The sequence below is a fragment of the Rhinolophus sinicus genome, linkage group LG13, assembly GCF_036562045.2.
Source record: "Rhinolophus sinicus isolate RSC01 linkage group LG13, ASM3656204v1, whole genome shotgun sequence".
In the NCBI taxonomy this organism is placed as follows: Eukaryota; Metazoa; Chordata; class Mammalia; order Chiroptera; family Rhinolophidae; genus Rhinolophus; species Rhinolophus sinicus.
Window position 1 is genome coordinate 14,039,552 of NC_133762.1, and position 13,344 is coordinate 14,052,895.

The 13,344-nt window shown below is 53.1% G+C and overlaps 1 protein-coding gene across 2 annotated transcripts in view; it reads left to right on the forward strand.

Annotated features, from left to right (window-relative positions):
* The first annotated feature begins 4,676 nt into the window (after positions 1-4,676).
* Positions 4,677-13,344, forward strand: part of ADAMTSL3 (ADAMTS like 3) — a 187,823-nt gene continuing 179,155 nt past the window's right edge. For both annotated transcript variants that reach the window (XM_019743525.2, XM_019743526.2), the window contains exons 1-2: positions 4,677-4,817; positions 6,179-6,280. In XM_019743525.2, the coding sequence (XP_019599084.2) occupies positions 6,212-6,280 (69 nt within the window). In that variant the 5' untranslated portion in view covers positions 4,677-4,817; positions 6,179-6,211. The remainder of the gene's footprint in view (positions 4,818-6,178; positions 6,281-13,344) is intronic.

The following is a 13,344-nucleotide window of genomic DNA, read 5'->3' on the forward strand; positions in this document are numbered from 1 at the left end:
CTTCTCTCACAATGTAATGGAGAAAGTTGATGTTCAGAGAAGTGAAGTCACTTGCCTAGAACCCCCGAGCTGTGGCTAAGCCTGGATTGGTGGTGGATGTCCTGACTAGTGAGGGGAAGAAGATAAGGGTCAAGGGCAGAGTGAGGGGAGGTCAAAGGCACAAGCAAATCCATCCTTCACAGAGTACGTGTTTTGTCCGTGCTCGACAGTAGAGTCTGTGTGGCGTGCACGCATCTCAGAGTGAGGTGCACGCAACACCGGGTCAGTTCAACAACTTCCTAGCCGTGGAGGCCAGACAGGAATTGGCCTTGGGTTTGGGGCCAAGAGAGTTTGCTGGTCCTGGGAAGGGTCACCAAATCCCTATTCTGTTCCTTCCTAGCACTTCAGGGGACTCTAGCCCTGCCCTGCCCCACCCCCAGTGACTTGGAAGTTTCTAGAAAGAGTCTGTCCAACACTGCCCTCACCCTCCTGACAGAGATTTTGATTGGCTCAGACCTCCAGTGACGCTGCAGCCCTAATTCCAAGCTCCTCACTAGAAGTCATGGATTGGCACCTGAGGTATTCCTTGGGATGTCAGTGCAGGGGGATAGGAGAAACCAAGGATGAGGGCATGTGTGCCAAAGCACAGAGTTCCTCACCACGTAGGGCCACCTCCCGTCACACCTCCTCCCAAGGGCTGCTGTTGCTCCCAAGGCAGGAGAGCAGCCAGAGAAGACTTTGAACACGTTTTAGAAAGCAAATGTATGTTCCAAAGCAAGATCCCACTCTGGACGGGCAGAAAGCCATTGCCAGTAGCTGAACCCCACTGTTACCCGTGTGGGGCTGGGGATCCCCGAGAAGCCGTGTGCAGGCGATGCTGTTGATGGGGACCCCTCTCCAGACCTTCCTTATTGGCAGGTACCCCCTCTCTCACTAAGGGTGATGTCTTTGGCTTATGGGAGCCCTAGGAGGTTCCACCAGCCCCCCACGCCAAGGGAGGCAATGAGTGTTGGTGGGAGCCACATCCCAGACCTATGCTGTCACTTCTACTCCAGGCCCTGAGGACCGGGAGAGGGCTAGCACCCCCTGGGGCACAGGCTCACTCTGTGCCTGCCCCTTGCCTGTCCTTCCCTGCACTCGCCAGGCAGTCTCGCACCCAGACACCACGCTCGCCTAACACTGTCCCTCCCATTCCCAGCCTGTTGTCTCCTGGTGGCCCTGGCTGGGAATGCAGCCGCTGTAGGCACTGCAGTCAAGGGTGACGTCTCCAGGATTTGCCGCCACGTGCCCCTTTCTCCAAGCCTGCAACAGTCTTGGATGTGCTTCCAGAGGCTGCCTCAGGAGTCCTGCACCCAGCAGGAGCAAATCGGAGTCAAGAGCAAACTCAGGCGGAGGGGCTGGAGTGATGTCCGCATTCTCTTAGGGTACAATATATGCAGACCCCAACTCTAGCATCACCAGCCGTGCCTGCCCTGGGCCTCTCTGCATTGCATACGAAGGTTGCGCTGTTGTGCTTGTCTGGATGGGGTCGGTAGGAACCTCTGAAACTCATGCAGGAACGAGGCAGATCCTGAGACAGGTCATGGAAACCAGGAATCCAAGAGGGTGGGTCTCAGGGAGGAAATGGATTTGGTTTCTTAGCCCTCTCAGAGTTGGAAGGCACTGCCGTTGGCCACAGGTGGTGGGGGTTCTCATTGGGGGTGGTAGATGGGGTGGGGGTCTGCACCAGTGGCCTGATGGTGCGTTTCTATCCCCAGCCCTTTGCAATGGCTTGTTTAAGCATCTTGGCCAGGCCTCAGGGGAGGAGGATGCAGGATGGCGGGGTAGAGGGAAGGCTCTGTGTCTACACTTGGGCAGAGTGGTGAATGGGAGCTCCCGTGTGGGAGTTAGATGGAGAATCTGGGGACCTGACTCGTGAGGCCCAGCCGGCCCTCCCGACTGCAGTCTGCCCTCCGTGGCTGCCTGTCACCCTGGCTCACAGTGCCTTAGCCACACACATAGGATTGCTTGACCTGTTAGGTGAGCAGGAAGGCGGCACTTCCATCAGGTGAGGTCTTCCCTTCTGCTTTCACTCCTGGCCAACTGTTTCTTGAGGGGACTGGCCTGATGCTAAATGGAACCTGTGGGGGAGAAAGGCTCCTTCTTGGCCTCCATATGTAATGTGGGGCACTCCTGGGAGGGAGGCTGGCTCAGGAAGCAAAAGTGCCGCAGGGAAAAAGAGACAGGAAGTTCTGCTGAGCCATTCATACCTTAGAGCAGAGTAGCTCAAATGGTCCCAACTAACCTCCCACTCCTGAGGCCTTCTCAGAAATGCCTTCCTGAATCGGAGGCGCTGGGAACTCAGCTCAGTGCAGCTGCCACTGCAAAGCATAATATCTCTTTGAATTCTCCATTTCATCTTGAATATTCATGTCGTTTTTTTGCAACAGACTCCATGACATGCCAGGACTGGTTTTAGGAGTGACGTGAGCAGTGGTATACTCTAGTTGCTAAGAACATGTGTGTTAAACTTTTCTACATCAGTCTCCCTCATTTGTAACATGGAGTAAAAGAACCCCTACCCCGTAGGCTGGTGTGCTGACTGAGTTAACGCAAGTGCCTGGAATGGTGCCGGGTGCATGGTAGGTGTTCTGAGATGTTATCCTTATTCCTTTCCTGATACGCTGACATGAGACGTGCATACAGTGGGTCCTCATTAATTGCCGATTCCATATTTGTGAATTCATCTGCTTGCTAAAATGTACTTGCCCTCCCCAAATCAATACGTGCCGCCCTTTGATGGTCATTTGATGAGGGGTGAGAATTGGGAGTTGCCCGAAAGGCACGTTTCCAGTTAAGGTGGAACAAGGTCTGTGTGGTGCCCCGTTTCACATTTTTGTCTTTTGTGTTGGTGTTCTTGCTGTTTAAAATGGGCCCCTGAGAGCTGTGCTGAAGTGCCGTCAGGTGGTCCTGAGCAGAAGGCTGCAATGTGCCCGTTAGAGAACATCCTTGTGTTAGGTAAGACACCTGTGTTAGATGAGCTTCCTTCAGACGTGAGGTGTACTGCTGGTGGCCGTGAGTTCAAGGTTAGGGAACCAACAATATAGGTTAAATACGATGTTTTTAAAGAGAAGTGCACATAAAATAAGGTGATGTATTGATTAGTTGATAAAAATGTGACCAGAGGCTGGCAGGAACCTAACCCTGTATTTCCCCTAGGAGCAGTGGTTCTGTGTTCACAAATTTAGTGGTTTTAAGAGAACATAACTATGGTGACTAATGAGACCCAAATGTTTATCGGTGTGCTGGGTCAGGTTGAGCCCAACCCTCCCTGCTCTTTCCCAGGGAAGTTCCTGTGCTCACTTCCTGCCACATTCCAGCTATTCTGCATGGAGTGCGGAGATGGTCCTGGGCAGAGACGTCACCGGAGTGAGGAAGGGACAGTAAGGAGGAAGGCAGAAAGGCTGCTCCTTTTTCTGAAGCTCTAACTACCCCCTGGAATGTGCCAGCCACAAAACAGGCAGGAGAGCAACTTCAGAAAAGGGATGGGCTCCAATCCTGGCCTTGCAGCTCGCTGTGTGCAAGTTATTTGTCCCTGAGCCTTAGCGTCCACGTCTGTGAAGTGGGAAGAATGCTAGTCACTCATGCCACAGGGGACATCAGCTGCACATAAGGACGTTGGCACAGTGGCTGGCAAACACTTGGTCCCCAAGGACATGCTGCCTGTGGTACTTGGGTGGGGGCATAAAGCGGACTTTCCAAACGCCCCCCTCCCCCTTGCTCTTGGTTTTATACCTCTGAGATCAGGCCCAAGCCTGGGACAAACATTTCGCCTTAGTTCTAGTCACCTCCAGAAGTCCATGGGAAATCCACTGCATTCCCCGGCCCCTGACAGCACCATTCCCACCCCAAACCCTGGCCTGGGCGCCCCATTATTGGGGCAGCGTTGGAGCCGTTACCCAAGCTCGGCTCCTAAGAAGTGGCACCAGGTTCCCAGCTAATAGGTGGCCCTACTCGGTCGCAAGTGCTCCCTGGCAGCGAGATGTCCGGCGGGCAGCGGGTTCCCTGGAGCCTCGCGGCCCCTGTGCCGGGCGCCCGGAGGGGAGGCGGCGCAGGCCAGGAGGAGCATTGGTCTCCGACTTCGGTCATGCCTGGCCCGGCGCGCCTGAGCGCAGGCACGAGCCAGCGGTTCCGGGCAAACCTCCGTGTGGCCGCTGGGCCTGACTTAGCAGAGTCGGCGCCCGGGCCAGAGGGGCGGTGGAGGCCGATGGGGGTGGGGGGGCGGCATCCCCACTCCGGCTCCGGCGGAGGCGGGGCGCCCCGGCTGGCTCGCGCGCGGCCGCCTTTCCCCAGCGCGCCTGCCGGCGGCGGCGGAGTCGGCGTCGGCAATCCCGGCTCTGGCACCACGCCTGGCGGCCGGCCCGGGCGAGGAGTGGCTTCCAGGAAGCGGGCGGAGGAGCGTTCCAGCCGCGTCTCGCCGTCGCCGCGGCCCCGCGCGCTCGGAGGGCCGGCCCCGGCCCCTCACGGTCCCTGCGCGCCGACGCCCCCACCGCGGGCGGAGGGCGCGGGCGGGCGGCGCCTGGGCGCGCCGTGCACTTGCCGGGAGGTGCAGGTGGCGGCGCGCGCCCTCCGCCCTGGGCCGGGGCCAGCGCTGCGCCGCGCGCCCGGAGGGGCGGGAGAGGCGGGGCGGCCCGTCCCGGCCCCATTTAACTTCGCGGCGGCGGCGCGGCGGGCTGGAGGCCGGCGTCGGGGAAAGTCCGGGGCCCGAGTCCTCGCCAGGTGCCGACGGGGCCGCCCCGCCGCCGCCTCTCAGCGCGCGACGCCAGGGCTGCAGGTTCCAGACGCTTGTGCGGCGCCAGGTGGGTACCCCGAGAGCGGCGCGGGGCCGAGGGAGGCTCTGCCCCCCGAGTGAGACCCGGAGCCTGCTCTCTCGGAGAGGTTGGCGACATTTTAGGCACAGCTGACAACTCCAACTTGGAAAATAAAGGTGTCAGTGAGTGGCCAATAGGAAAATAAAAAACCCCCAACTGGCCGCGCGGTTCTGGGGGATTCGGGAAGGGACAGGAGGACCGCGCGCGGGCGGAGAGGCGCTCTGGAGTTGTTTTGGAACGGGGTCTTTCAGGTTTGGGGTGACGGCAGCCAGTAGCCTTGAGCGTCGGAAGGTCCGGCAGGTTGGCCGCGAGTCGCCAGTGCCTAGAGCGCCAAGGGCCGAGGCGACGCGCCGGACGCGGCCGGGCGCGGGAGGAGCGGCGTCGTGGCTGCGGGTCGCGGAGGGTGTGCGTTGGGACGGCTGTGCGGGCGACCGAGGGGTGCGCGGGCCCCGGCCCGGCCCTGCCGCCTCCCTTCAGCCCAGAGTCGCCGCCCCAGGTCGGAAGCTGCAGCACATTTGCGGATCGCATTAGGCCAGGCCCTTAATGCTTTCTCCAGATGGAGAGGAGCCACCGACCCGCCCCCGGACACCGGCTCCGCCAAGGCGCCCGCGAGGCGAAGCGCGAGGCGAGTGTGACCTCGGCTTTTCCAGTCTCGACTCACACAGATTTCCCTGTAAACCGGCAGGAGGACTCTGAGGAAACCCCTCGCTGCGCTCCCAGCCTCGGAGGGCCCCTGCGGGTTCTCCCTCACCTACTGTTGGGGAGGCTGTGCTGGCCGGCGCTGAGGCTGTGCCGGCCGCACCTCCCTTAACTCCTCTGTAGGCCTCTGGCTGCAGGTCTGGGGCTCTGAGGGCGCGCGGTGTCACCTGGTGGGGAAAGCCCTGAACTAGCAGAAGACGGGTATTCCAGTCCCAGAATAGTCCCTGTCTTACTGTGTGACCTCAGGCAGGTCCCGTCCCCTCGCTGGGCTGGTTTAGTTGGCCTTCCACTCATTTTTGCCTGAAGTAACAGAAGCTGGCAGGTGCCCTAACCCTTGGCTCCGGGCTGGCTTCCTGAGTCAAATGCCAATCGCCACACCCTGCTTCTGACAAATGGGCTGGAAAGTGGCTGGTGCAGAGATGTCCCAGCTTCTAGAGGGATGGAGGTGTGGGTTGCCAACTTGAGACAGGTCCAGCTGTCCTCCTGACCCTGGTGTGGACTCATCTAAAGCCAGCCGGTACCGTGTGGTAGGTAGCCCCAGCCCAGACCAACACACACCTTTCCAATCTCCCTCCGATTGGCCTGTGAAGTCATGGATGCCGCTACTGGGGCCAGAGCTGGTTGGAAAAGAACTCTTTCCTCTTTTGTAGGCTACAAGTGAGACCTCCAGGAGACTGGACCCCATGGCTTCCTGGAGCAGCCCCTGGTGGCTGCAGATATGGATGGTCTTCATGCACTCTGCCCTCCTGCAGGTAAGAGGGAGGGGAAGAGGCATTGTAGGTACTCCTGCGTTCTTAGGAGCACTCAGGTTCTAGAGCACCTGAAACGTGGTATGATTAGAGTTAACCTGATACTAAAGAGAATCTAATGCTCTCTCTTACCTTCAGCTGATGGTATTTCTGGTTGGTTTAGCTGTAAAAAGGACCCCAGTTCCTTGGGTCTTCTCTGAGTCCTGAGCCTTAATACCAGGGTGGGTACCACATGCCAGCAATGACGTGGGGCTGTGGTGGGCCCTGTCTTTTTAGTCTAGAATGACTGTGTGTATAGGCACACAGAGGCTGGGCTGCAGGAGGACAGAGCACAATGAATGGGCAGAGCTCAGGGTCTGGCCTTAGGTCAGCCACTAAGTAAGTATTCTGAGTTTACTTCTGTCAACACATATCAGTCACACTGGTTTGCAGTCCTTTCGTAGACTCTTGTCTTTCCCACTCTCCGGGGAGGACCCAGCTCATCTATTGCATCCTCATTTGCCTACAGGGCAGACTCAAACAAAGGACTGAAGCTGGCATTGCCTGAGAGACGATGGGGGGGGGGGATGTGTGGAGACAGTGGCAAAGTGCATAGCATATGCTTCGTCTGTGAAGACCAACCTCTGCTCAACTCCAGCTGATCATGGCCAAGTGGGGACACCAGCCCACGATGGCCAGACCCTCCAGTTCTTCTGGAGAGCTGGACCATCCAGATTTTCTGTACTATCTCCTCATTTTTAAAGCATTGGAAGTCAAACAGATGTGTTTGTAGCCTGGAAGTGGCCAAGCAGTTTGTAGCCTCAGATCTAATGGTACAGAGCGTATCTGGTCCGTATTGTGTCCTGAGAACGGCAGCGCCTCTCAGATGTAATTCTCAGGCACGTGGCCTGGTGGCCTGCGTACCCACGGGGTCTAGCAAAGGGCCTGGCACTTACAAAGGGCTTTAAGGTCTGTTAAGTGCTCATGCACACTGGAACACAGAGATACACCTGGGGTGGGTTAATCGGACTTCTCTGCCTCTCCCTTCAGTCTCTTGGCCTCGTTGGGCTCCAGTGCCCCGTGATTTCTGTGACTCATGAGAAGCATACCTTCTGTCCCACTATCCCATTTTACTGATGCTGCTCCACAATCAGATTTTAATAGGTATCTTTTGTTGGAACAAAAGCTAAGTATTTTTCAGGGTAATTCTCAGGTTTCTCTGGTCAGCAAGGTATAGTGTGTGGCCAAAAAGCGGACACTTGCTTTTTGTCCCATCCGCAGATCTGAAACAGTCTACGAGAGCTTCAGAGATCTGTTCCTGGTCAATGGGACGGAGGCATCTCATTTTGTCTTCTTTTCACCCTATAAAATTTAAATGTGCTTTGAGGCAGTCTGTTGACCTTTGGCCAAGGGCAGTGTTTGCCCAGCTTGAATCACTCACCTCTTTTGGATTTTTCCATATCCGCGTGCCTCTGGCAGTGCTGTTTCCATGTACGGGTCAGTGTGCACAGGAGGCGGTAAAAGGAGGCCAGTGTTCTCCGTCATCCATGGAGTCCCCTGTTCCACTCCCAGTGCCATCACTTCCCTGCCTGTCGTGCCACCATCTCTGTACCTCAGTTTCCACATCTGTAGAGAGCGGGTGTCTACCTCATAGAACTGTTTGGAGCAATGAAATCATCGTCAAGCAGAAGAAAGTAACCAAACCGAACAAAACCAGTGGGTGGCACATCATGAGTGCACCCTCAGTAAATGTTAGCGTTCCCAAGGGTTTGAAACAAGGGCCTGCAATTTCTCTGTGGTGCTGTAGGGGGCACTCGGGAGGTATCAACTGAGAAGAGAAGATGCTGCGGAGGCTGGAAGCAGGTGGGGTCTGACCTTCTCAGGGGAGGTTCCTGCAGGAGGGGGCGGTGTGGGGCGGCACGGCCCTGGGAGAGTTCTAGCGACTGTCGGTCCGTCCTGGGTACCCCCCCCCCCACAGGCTGGACACTCGCTTATCTCTCTAGTGTCAGCCTGGGTGTGATTCACAATGCCACTCTGAGGTTTTTGGGGATTTTGGTTTTGGGGGCCCACCAGGTGTTCCTTAGTATCTCCCCTCACATTAGAAGTGCTGCCATCAGGTGGCCGACAGAGAATTAGTCGATGCGAATGCAATGCGTGAGGGTGAACATCAGGAGCGTGGGATGTGCCAACTGATTTCGTAGAAACTAGTTTTGCTTTATTTAATCAGCTCAAACTTGAAACTCTGACATTCGCTGACCACAAGAAATTGTGATAGATTGCAGAGCAAGGCATGAGGTCGGCAGTCTTGTTTCTGTCTAATTCTGTTCTTGGCCATTTCTGGAGGCGCTCACCGGGTTTCCCTCACCCAGACAGCTGGGAAGGCCTCCCTCTTCCTGTCTCACGGGTTCTGGAAGCTTCCTGTTGCTCTGGGCCCTCTCCTTAGGGACCCCGATCTTCCCTGAGAACACAGCTGCTACTGTTCTGACGCTTCCAGCCTCCTTCATCTGGGAGTCTAAATTCCGAGGGACATAAATAGGGAGCCAATCGTGGGCTCCGTCAAACCAGTCCATTCTCAGCCGGAAGTGAAATAGGGGGCAGATCCACTTTCATTTATTAAAAGTCCAGTCCCATTAAAAATTTTGGTTCCTCCTCCCTCACACCTTGATAAGTCTCATCTCCATCCTGTCTCGTGGAGGCTTGACATGTGGCTCCAGGTGCCTGGCGTGGGGTCACGTGGTTTATTCTCTTATCACCTCAACCAGTGGTGAGGGCTGGGTCTGGAATGCATTTGATTTTTCATGATCCTGGGTCTAGCTTTCCTGGGGTTGGAAATGCGGTTGGGATGGGGAGAAGGGCAAACAGCTTTTTCCTTTGCTGGATGCCTGTCTCTGCCAGCTGGCACTGCCCTCGGGCTCTCACTGACTTCTGCCCTCCAGAAGGCGTGTGTGTGACTCCTTTTGCGGTCTCTGCAGAACCTGCCGGTCCTGGGGGAGGAGGTCCAGCTCTGGCCTGCCTTGTGGTGCTCAGGCCGTGGTTTTCTTGCTCCGCAGGCAGCCCTGTTGGGTAAGGTGCTGGCAGGGTGGTTTCAAGCCAGCACCGCTTGTTGTGTTCAGTGCATCCCCAGGAAATGCATGCATCCTTGCTGTGCACACAGTGGGGCTATGGGATTCTGCCTCCTCTTTTGGTCCTGCCAGGTCCCTCCAGCTCTCCGTTTCCTGCTGTGGTAGGCCCAGGGGCAGGCCAGGTCCAGTGTCAGCAGATGCCCATCTGGGAGTGGATTGCCTGTCTCTGCTTGTGGCACGCCCAATTTCTGAGTGATGTTTTTCTTTTTCTTATTCATGTCAGTCCTCATTAGAGGTTACGGATGGAGTGAAGTGGTAGCTGGTGATAATAAGACTTACTGTGCCTTCTTCGTGAGCTCAAAGGGAGCTTATGTTGACACCTCTCTTTAGAAGGTGGGATTCTCCTCTTTGTCATCAGCTCTGCCCCTAAAACCCAGTGTTTTGCATCAGGAAAGGTCCCAACGAATATCTTGATACTAAAATTAGACATGTTGGCTCTCGTCTAAGGGCCAATGCTAGTGGTGGTCTCGGTGATTCTGGATATTTTGGTGGTTCTTTGTTGATAGTGTTTTTGTCTCTGTGACTGTCATCTTGACGGAGACTCTGGCCCTGGTGGCAATTCTCTTCCCTCTGACACCACAAATAATAATTCCAGCCTTTAGCTTTCACTCCGTCTCCTTTACATCAGAAGGCAGAATCCAAGCTTGGGTGGTTGTCGTGAGGTACAGAATTCCCCTGCCTCCTCCAAACCGCTTTGCTGACCCAGGAGAAGGAGGGTGGCAGACTCAACCCGGGAGGGTTTCCTGTGTCTGTTTCCTCTCGAGTGAATTGACTTGTGTTGGAGCAGTGGTTAGAGATCCATAGACATTTGCATTGACCGTTTACCTCAGCTTCTTAGGATAGCAAATAATTGGTGGTAAGACCTTTTTCTTTTTCTTTTTCGGCATCCTTTTCCTCTATTTCCCTTCTTACTCTCACATGCATGATCTCCATATCTTCTCAGCCTCCTTCCTCAGAACTCCCGAGCCAAGGTCTGTGGCACTTTCCCCGCTGTTCCTTTTCCAGGGAAGACGTGTGAGAGAATCACAGGTGATTGAGCTCATTGTCATGGCTTGACCTGCTGTGTAGAGGCTCTCCCCACCAGCAGGTAAATTATACAAATAAAACATTTAAATTGTAGAAAAATAGAAGAAATTGACAAATGAAGAGAAAATCAAAATAAAAAATTTACCTTCGTACTGCCACCCAGATACTAACTATAAACGTTTTCTTGTGTCATCTTCCAGACTGTTTCTATGTACAACCATGATATAATATATGTATCTTTTGATACGTGGAATCCTGCTAAACATAACTGTTTTATGCATTGTTTCCAGTCAGTCTATCCCACACACCTTTCATGTTGGTAATGGGCTGTGTTCTTTGCATTTACGGATCCCAAACACCATAATTTGTTAAACACATTTCTTTGTTGGGTGTTGGAGTCTTTTCCAGGACGGTCCGGTCAGTTGAGTTTCCCATCACCCACCTGCAATGAACGTCTTCAACTCACATCTTCGCTTCCTTATTTACATATTTCCTTAGAATAATTTTTTTTTGTGCAATGTGCTTTGCTGCTCATTTTCTAACATTGTGACCCTCCTCTTCACCCTGTTTTAGTCTGGGTGGAGGTTTTCCGGCACGCTGGGTTTTATGGCATATGTGCACTTTCTGTGTGACCTCGTCCTCCACAGAGACTTTGGATGCGTGGGCCAAGCCGTGTGGACCCTGATCATGGAGTCTGAGCAGCAAGGCCTACGCTTGTCCTGGAGGCAGACTCCGCCTAATGACCAAGTTGTCCCCAAGGCCTGCCACTGCAGGGTGGAGCCATTCGACACATCCACTGGGAGTCCAGTGGGAGGGTGAATGGGAGTTCCCTCCTTGTTTGTTGTCTGTGACACCTGCCCTCCCTTTCCTCTGTCTGCCTCTCTGACTTTCCCATCTCAGCCTCTTTCTTTGGCTCATCTCTAGCTGTTTCTCACAGCTGCTCCATCCCAGAGCCATGCTCTTTGCCCTCTTTTTCCTGTCTCCCTACGTTCTCCCCACTCTCTCCACAGGCTCTTGCCTGGGGTTTTTTCCAGGGGAACCCAGGTCTCATAATTGTTCAGGTTTTCAAATTTAAGCTCTTGTTATTCTCTTCCAATAGGATTGCATGTACTCCGAAAAGATAAAAAAGTTGTCCATTATTTTCCATTAACTGTTACACGTAAACACAGACTAGAACACACAATATTGATAATTCTGTGTTGGCTTTTCTGTCTGTCTTTCCAACCTGAGGACTTCTCCAAAATGCAGGAGCGGCCTCTCTCTGAGGCTTCTGTCTGCCTCTTCCATGAGCTTCAGATGACTGCATCCAGGACCCAGTACCCCACCTCCAGGAGGGTGTGGCCGGGGGCCTCAAACATCACTCTTCCTGAAAGGAGGTCCTCAGTGCCCACGTCTCGTCTTTGAAGCCAGAATCCTGGGTTCACTCTGATGCTTTCTTCTTGGTTGCCCCTGCTCTGTATCATTCGGTCCCTAACAAAGTCCCATTTATTCCATCTCAGAAATGTCTCTTAACTCTGTTTTTTCTTCCCTGCTTCCATGGACACCATAGGTTTGAAGAGTAGGGTACATGGCAGCACGGGGGACGCAATGAGGATGAACAAAGACAGTTTGTGGCCACATTGGGGAGAGCCGTGACGAATTCACTGACTGCATGAATAATAGAGAGGCCTCGTTTCAATGAGCAGCAGGGAGTCCTGTGGGCTTTGGTCAGAAGCTGGTGGGAGGTACCAGCAAGACCCCACTGGACTTGGGGATGCATTTGAGCAAAGGGGACTCGGCAGGCTGCCGGCACTGGTCCAGATCCGTAACGTGAGATCCTCAACTCACTTGCTAGAGGGAGTGGGTGGGGAGTTCGTCATACACAGGGGGATGTGGACGTGGAAACTGTTTAAGAACCTGAAGGGATGGAACTTGACAAGTATTGCGTGGGAGAGAGAGAGAGGGAGAGAAGAATTGAAAATTCTTTCAGGTTTCAAACAAGTTTTAGGGATACATGAACGTGAAAACTCACCCTGATCTTGTGAAATGGTTGATTACTTTGGAAGGAGAAATTTCAGGGGAAGATGTGGACTGTGGAAGGCGAGGTCCTGCATGAATACTGTTTGAGAGGTAAACAGGAGCATGAGAAAGGTGTTTTGTGTGTGGTTGTTTTTTGTTTCTCTTTTAAGCAAAGTGAACACTTTAGTATATATGTGCTCCAAAGGGAAGCAGCCAGGAAAAAGGGAGGGATTAAAGATACAAGAGGAAAAAACCAATTATAGGTAATTGTTTCATAATAGAAAAAAAGGAGGCTGTGTTCTCCCATTGCATTGCTAGTGGGTCTGAAAGCACCAAAGCTAACATCTTATGGAAACCACATTTCAAGGTTTATGATTGTGATTGCGCTCAGTTTATTTTTACAAAGATGCTAATTTCCATAAATAGCATGGCAGCATAAAGCAGTTTCCTCTCCAAATATTTTATGCAATTACTTTCTGGAATTTGTCAGCACCGAACTGCTCCAGCCAGTGTATGCTATAAATTATTGTGGTCAAATACTCAGAAATGCACTTCTTCTCCAAGCCTTCATTTAGAAATATAATCGCACTTTATTTTGAAAATAATTCCAAAACAAGGAAGAATACTGTTTTATTAATAAAAAACTTATTTGCAGTATTAAAGGACTCTAAATTCTCTTCACTCTCTTGAAATTTCCATTGTGTTTTTCCTCCCTGATGAAACACACTCATTATGAAAATATGGAAAACATAGGAAAGGACAAAGATGAAAACAAAAATCACCTTTAATTCTATCAATTGTTAGGAATTTGTGGTGTTTATTTCTAATGTTCTTCTTAGAGCAGCAACATAAATATGTGTCTTATAAGAAGTGATTATACTACATTTTGATTATAATTTTTTAAAGATTTAATGATGAGGAGGAATATTTCTACACGCTATT